Below are 8,035 nucleotides of genomic sequence, written 5' to 3'. Positions count from 1 at the left end.
CAGAGTCATGAGGGCAGATAGCTTACTTTGAGACCGAAGTTTGACTTTTTGATTAGTTCCACTCAACATCTCTAAGCATTCTCAGCCTTACATTATAGGCAAACATCTAGATCCCTTGGCAGCTGTTAAGATGGGATAGCGTAGAGAAGCTTGAGTTAGTACCTAGTTTGACTCTTGTCTGGACTTAGTCCCCTAGACCTGTGTTCATTGTTTCAACTTTCAGTTTTATGAAAGCCAATGATTTCTCTTTTCTTCCCTATAGGTGTAGAGAATATCTAAGTGGTGGCTACAGTTCCACCCCTGGTCTGGCTGCCATGTATCATGGGCAAACTACTAGTAAAAGGCCATCTAATTCCACACAGATTTACCAGCAACCTCCAAGGCTCCTCATTGTGCATATCGCTCTACCATCCTGGGCTGACCTCTGCTCCAACCTCTGTGAGGCTCTGCAGAATTTTTTCTCTCTAGCCTGCAGCTTGATGGGCCCCAGCCGCATGTCCCTCTTCAGCTTATACATTGTACAAAATCAGCACGAGTGCATCCTCCCCTTTGTGGTGAGTATATCTACTTGTTCATTTTATCCTGAAAGCAGATATGAGGTTTCTGGAGCAGAGATCACAGTTTTTATTCTTACAGTAATAACTGTGCCCATTCCCCATACCCAATACCCCACAGGCAACAGAAAGAGCCCAATGTCATCCTACACATGGGGGATTTGTACTGCAGAAGAGGAAACCCAAAATTATTAATATGGGAGTATATATAGGCCACATCTTACCCCCCACCTCCACTCCTGAGAGAGAGAGAGAAAATTTGGCATTTACAGTCCTTTGGAATATAAGGAACTGACCTCTTTCATCCCTCTTTGAAATGTAAACACGGGGAAGTAAATCTCTAAATTTCTTTGGAGGTCTCTGGCTGCTCTATCTCCCTTTAAGTTTCTAAGACTTTTCCTTTAACCCAGGTTCCAGGTTTTTTTGCTCAGAAAGCCCCAACTGTGCAGAAATATGGAAATATTTTTTCTCTATACTTCCATATAGGACTCAGGTGAAACTCCCCCTAGGGTTTCAGAAGGCAAAGGCTGGGCTAAGGGCAATGCTTTTACAAAGCTCTCTCACACATAGACAGCTATCTCTTTTCCTCCTCAAACAAATTCAGATCTTCACTTTCTCCCCTTTACAAAGTTCAGAATCTCAGGGCTGGGAAAGACTTCAGAGGTTCTAGTAAATCCTCTTCCTGAGGCAGCCATGCTGTTGGGATAGTCAGAAAAGACCTCATGGAGAGCCAGGACTTTAATTCCTACCTGGTGTGAATAAGACCTCCTCCCACATAGTGTCCATGGAAGCCATGTGGGAGCCTAGACGCCCTCCAACCCATCCAACATTAACAAGGTTTCTATCTCTCCGCCTCCCTATTGAGGTGGTGTCAGAGGAGGCCATGTGGGAAGTGGCAGTGAGGCATCTTTTTATCTCCAAGGCAGGATGGTGTCAGTGAAGACCTAGTGGGAAACAAGGACTTTTAGGACATTTTTCCTAGTGGAAAGCTTAATGGTAGTGAAGCTTACCTACCCCCAGGGTGTCAGTGGGGGGGCATATGAGGCACCTGAACATCCACCCCCACCCAGAGATAACAAGGCACCCTCCCTTCTGGGATGTAATTAGAGGCCAAATAGAGTCACACCCCAACCTGACAGTAATTATGTGGAAACTTCACTTCCCCCATTGGTGCAGTGTCAAAATAGGCCTACTAAAGCAGAAGATTTAAACAAGATCCAGAGTCTTACAGCATAATACCCAAAATGTCCAGAATACAAAAAAAAAATCACTCATGATTATCAAGAACCAGGAAAATCCCAACTTGAATCAGAAGACAACAGACACCAACACTGAGATGACACAGGTGTTAGAATTATCTGAAAACGCTTTTGAAGCAGCCATCATAAAAATATTCCAACAAGCAGTTATGAACATGCTTGCACAAATGGAAAAATATAAAGTCTCACCAAAGAAATAGAAGCATAAAGAAAAACCAAATAGAAATTTTAGGCTGAAAAATGCAATACCCATAATTTTAGAAACAAAAATCTACTATGGATGGGAAAAATGGAGAGGACAGAGGAACTTGAAAACAGAATAAAAATTACCCAATCTCAGCAACAGAGAGAAAAGAGACTTGAAAAAAAAAATTAGCAAAGCCACAGGGATCTGTGAGACTATAACAAAGAGCTAACATTTATGTCATCACGGTCCAAGAGGAAAGGGACAGGAGGGTGGAGCTGGACAAATATTTAAAGAAATAATCACTGAAAGTTTCCCAAATTTGGCAAAAGTTACAAACCTAAAGATTCAAGAGGCTGGTGGAGCCCCAAACAGAATAAACGCCAAGAAATCCATTCTAAGACACATCATAATCAAAATTCTAAAAACTAAAGACAAAGAAAGACTCTTGAGAGCGGGACACTGACACCTTACCTATAAGGGAGAAACAATCAAGTAATGATAGATTCTTTTCATTAGAGACCATGAAGGCCAGAGGAAGTATCACATTTTTCAAATGCTGAAAGAAAAGAACTGTTAACCTAGAACTCTGTATCCAGTGAAAATATCCTTAAGGAATGAATCAGAAATCAAGATTCTCAGATGAAGGAAAACTAAGAGAATTTGTCACCATCAGACCTACCTTAACAGAATGGCTAAAGGAAGTTCTTGAATCAGAAAGGAAATTATAAAAGAAAGACTCTTGGAATATCCAGAAGGAAGAAAGAAGAGTGGAAAGAATAAAATATGAATAAAGATAATAGACTTTCTATAGAGTCTTCTAAATTATATTTGACAGTTGAAGCAAAAATTATAACATTGTCTGATATGGTTGTTAATGCTAGTGTATTTAGAGGAACTATTTAGGATAATTACATTATAAACGGGAGGATAAAAGGACTTAAAGGAAATTAAGGTTTTTACACTTCATTCAAAATGGTAAAATATTGACACCAGTATACTGTGATAGGAATGTATTTGTATAATGCAATACTTAAAACAACCACTTAAAAAATCTATATAAAGAGATACACTCAGAAACACTATAGATAAATCAAAATGAAATTCTAAGAAAGTATTCAATTAACCCACAGGAAGATAGGTAAATGAAAACACAGAAATGAAAAACTGAGGGAACAAACAGAAAGCAACAAATAAATCAACAGGCTGACATACCAATAATTACATTAAATGTAAATGGTTTTATGGGCTTCCCTGGTGGCACCTATCCCTGGTCCGGGAAGATCCCACATGCCGTGGAGCAACTAAACCCATGCACCACAATACTGAGCCTGAGTTCTAGAGCCCATGAGCCACAACTACTGAGCCTGCATGCTGCAACTACTGAAGCCCATGCACCTGGAGCCCATGCTCCACAACAAGAGAAGCCACCACAGTAAGAAGCCCATGCAATGCAACGAAGAGTAGCCCCCGCTTGCTGCAACTAGAGAAAGCCCACATGCAGCAACAAAGACCCAAAGCAGCCAAAAATAAATAAATAAAATAAATAAATTTATTTTTAAAAATGTAAATGGTTTTAATACACCAATTAAAAGAAAGAGAGAATTCCCTGGTGGTCCAATGGTTAGGACTCTGTGTTTCCACTGACAGGGGCCCAGGTTCGATCCCTGGTTGGGGAAATAAGATCCCACAAGCTGCACGGTGTGGAAATAAATAAATAAATAAAAGAGATTGGCGGAGGTGGGGGCATGACCCAACTATAGCCTATCTACAGGAAACTAACTTCAAATACAATAAAAGTACATTGAAAGTGAAAGGATGGAAAAAGATATACCATGATAACAATCAAAACGTTATTAATGTATCAAATTAAGTAGACATAATGATAAAAAGAGTCACAGAACAAGAACAAATAGTCCTAAAATTTATATGGAACCCCAAAGACCTAGAATTGCCGAAGCAATCCTGAAGAAAAAGAACAAAGCTGGAGGCATAACCACCCCACCGACTCCCGCCAGACTTCAGACAATACTACAAAGCTATAGTAATCAAAACAGCCTGGGAACTTCCCTGGCAGTCCAGTGGTTAAGACTCCACACTCCCACTGTAGGGAGCACGGGTTCAATCCCTGGTCAGGGAACTAAGATCCTGCATGCCATGTGGTGCAGCCACAAAAAACAAATTAAAAAAAAAAAAAACCGTGATATTGGCACAAAAATAGACATACAGCTCAATGGAACAGAATAGAGAGCCGAGGAATAAGCCCACACACCTACAGTCAATTAATCTTCAACAAAGGAAGCAAGAATATACAATGGAGAAGACAGTCTCTTCAGCAAGTGGTATTGGAAAAGCTGGACAGCAACATGTAAATCAGTGAAGTTAGAGCACTCCCTTATGCCATACATAAAAATAAACTCAAAATGGCTTAAAGACTTAAATATAAAGCATGACACCATAAAACTTCTAGAAAAGAACATAGGCAAAATATTCTCTGACCTAAATTGTAGCCATGTTTTCTTAGGTCAGTCTCCCAAGGCAAAAGAAATAAAAGCAAAAATAAACAAATGGGACCTAATCAAACTAAGAAACCATAAACAAAATGAAAAGACAATCTACAGAATGGGAGAAACTATTTGCAAATGATGCAACCAACAAGGGCTTAATTTCCAAAACATACAAACAGCTCATACAGTTCAATATTGAAAATAAATAAATAAATTTTTTAAATGGGCAGAAGACCTAAATAGACATTTCTCCAAAGAAGGCATGCAGATGGCCAACAGGCACATGAAAAGATGCTCAACACTGCTAATTATTAGAGAAATGCAAATAACTGCAATGAGGTATCACCTCACACCAGTCAGAATGGCCATCAAAAAAAGTCTACAAATAATAAATGCTGGAGAGGCTGTGGAGAAAAGGGAACCTCCTGCACTGCTGGTGGGAATGTAAATTGGTGCAGCCACTATAGAGAATAGTATGGGGGTTCCTTAAAAAACTAAAAATAGAGTTACCATTTGATCCAGCTATCCCATTCCTGGGCATATATATCTGGGGGAAACCCTAATTTGAAAAGATACATGCACCCCAGTGTTCATAGCAGCACTGTTTACAATAGCCAAGACATGGAAGCAACCTAAGTGTCCATCGACAGATGAATGGATAAAGAAGATGTGGTATATATATACAATTTTACTCAGCCATAAAAAAGAATGAAATAGTGCCATTTGCAGCAACATGGATGGACCTAGAGATTATCATTCTATGTGAAGTAAGTCAGACAAAGACAAATACCATATAATATCACTTACGTGTGGAATCTAAAAAAAATGATACAAAATGAATTTGCAAAACAGAAACAGACCCACAGACAGAGAACACAAACTTATGGTTACCAAAGGGGGAAAGGGAGGAGGGATAAATTAGGAGTTTGGGATTAACAGATACACACTACTATATATACAATAGATAAACAACAAGGGCATACTGTATAGCACAGGGAACTATATTCAATATCTTGTAATAACCTATAATGGAAAAGAATCTGAAAAAGAATATATATATGTGTGTGTGTATACATATATATGTATCTGAATCACTTTGCTGTACACCTGAAACTAACACAACTGTATCTGAATCACTTTGCTGTACACCTGAAACTAACACAACTGTATCTGAATCACTTTGCTGTACACCTGAAACTAACACAACGTTGTATATCAAATATAATTTTTAAAAAAAATTCCAAAAGAAAAAAAAAGTCAATCCAACAAAAGACAGCAATCTTAAATGTGTCCCCACTAAACAACAGAACTGCAAATGTCTGTTAACTGGTCAATGGATAAACAAAATGTATAACTCTCACTCCATAAAACTGGAGTTTCCTACAAGTACACTGAGGACAGAGTGAAAGTGATAGTGATGTTTACAGCCATACAGCAAGTATGTTCCTCTACTGTGCCATTTTCCTTGTGCATGTCTGTCCCATGACCACATTTGGCTGTGATATCTATCTTCTGTCAGGCAATAGGGGTAAAGAAAAGTTGAGAGTGATCTGGAAAGGCAAATGAAGATATTCAGCATAGGAGGCTTTTGGGGAGATGAGCTCATGTCCCAAACAAAAGTAAAAGGATTTCATTTCCTTCTTCAATTGACTATGTTCTGTGCCTCTGGTACTCCTCAGTACATCTGGCCTTAGATGAACCCCTGATCCCTTATTCACTCCATTAGGAAAGACAGACAGTTCTAGACTAAAAACAACCTCTGGTAACTCAGGAAAAATTGCAAGCCAAAATTTCCATCCAAACGAACAGTAAGTTCAGCCATGGTCAAAAGCTCAAGAAAATCACTGAAACAATGCCATTACCTTATGTATAGAACAGTCCAATCTTTGTTTAAAGAAATAAAATATTACCTTAAATCCATTTTCTCTGACCTATATAAGTATCTGACGTTTTCTATCTGCAGAGTTAGCTCAAAATGTAAGTGGAGGAAGACAGCAGGTAGGAAATCTTGCCTAAGTTGAACACCTCAATTTATCTCCTCATATTTAATTTATGAGTATAATAAAATAATTCTGAACTTTTTATGAGAAATCTTGACAAAGGAATTATAATTAAAATATTAGAATTCCTTTCATATCTTTTGTGCCCTTAATATAAATAAATTTGACCAAAATGATTAATCTCTCAAAGCAGTTTCAGAAAAATTCCATTACTGTGAGGATTTTACCAATTCTTTTACCTTTTCATGAGAACAAAGAAGTTATTTAAATCATATGTGATCTACAATGGTATTTGAGGACCAGTAGTGGTCTAATTTGCCTATTACATTTATTTTCTTATCCTTACTAGCAGACCTTCAATAGAATCATTTAAAAGTGGCAAATAATAAGAATATATTGGGCTTCCCTGCTGACGCAGTGGTTGAGAGTCCGCCTGCTGATGCAGGGGACACGGTTCGTGCCCCGGTCCAGGAAGATCCCACATGCCGCTGAGCGGCTGGGCCCGTGAGCCATGGCCGCTGAGCCTGCGCGTCCGGAGCCTGTGCTCCGCAACGGGAGAGGCCACAGCAGTGAGAGGCCCGCGTACCGCAAAAAAAAAAAAAAAAAAAAAAAAGATAATAAACTGTAATTGAGTGCTGCAGGAGGGTGGGGAGAGTAAGAAAAGGAAATATACAAATTTTATTATTGTATAGTGGAGATTTTCATCTCTCATTAATGGATATTAAAGAAATAACTTAGGGGAATTATATAAACATGGAATTATAAAGATAACCCCTAAAACAAATACAAACCTTTCTAATTATGACAAGGAAAACATATATAGAGCAAACAAATTTACACAGTGTAGTGATTTTTCAAAAGCTATGAAAACAGTGTATACCTTAAAATAATATAACTAAAAATAACTAAACTTACCTATTAAAGTACTTTAAAACAGATTTGATTGCAGAACAAAATTCTGCTGTATTCAGCAGAAGAGACTACAACAAAGTGATTCAGAAAGGTTGAAAATAAAAGGAAGGGCAAAGGTATACTAGGCAAGTGCACCCCCATAATAAAAAAACAAAAAGCATGATTTTAATATCAAACATCATTGAATTTAGAGCAAAAATCACTAAACACGACTAAGAATGGCACTTTAATGCTAGGACACAAAGCAGAGAAGAGCAGAGAATTATCAAGAGGAGCACAAGAAATATATTCAGTAAGAGAGCTTGTTGAAGGGACAGTCTATTGAAAATATATCAGTTTTGAATACCAGTGTACCAAATAACATAGTATCAACATTTTTTAAAGAAATATAATTATATGTATGAAAGAAATCTGCACCTTCCTGAAGTGCTCATGGAATAGTCACAAAAGTTGACCATATGTTAAGCCACAAATAAACCTCAAAAGTTTGATGAATTACAAAAAGTACAAGTAGATCAGTCAACATTCTCTGAATACAATGCAATAAAACTAGGAATAAATAGCAAATACAGAACAAAAAGTCACTACCACCTGGAAATTTTTAAGCTGTTTAATAGCT

At 37.9% G+C, this 8,035-nt stretch overlaps 1 protein-coding gene across 1 annotated transcript in view; it reads left to right on the top strand.

Moving 5' to 3' along the window:
* Positions 1-314: 314 nt before the first annotated feature.
* Positions 315-8,035, top strand: part of M1AP (meiosis 1 associated protein) — a gene marked incomplete at both ends in the record, with an annotated part of 76,597 nt that continues 68,876 nt past the window's right edge. The window contains one exon of the mRNA XM_082672757.1: positions 315-554. Coding sequence (XP_082528883.1) covers positions 315-554 — 240 coding nt within the window. The remainder of the gene's footprint in view (positions 555-8,035) is intronic.

Source organism: Grampus griseus (genome assembly GCF_964374135.1).
Source record: "Grampus griseus genome assembly, chromosome: 15".
Lineage (NCBI taxonomy): Eukaryota > Metazoa > Chordata > Mammalia > Artiodactyla > Delphinidae > Grampus > Grampus griseus.
Note: the sequence above shows the minus strand (reverse complement) of the source record. Positions and strands in the feature narration are given on the sequence as shown.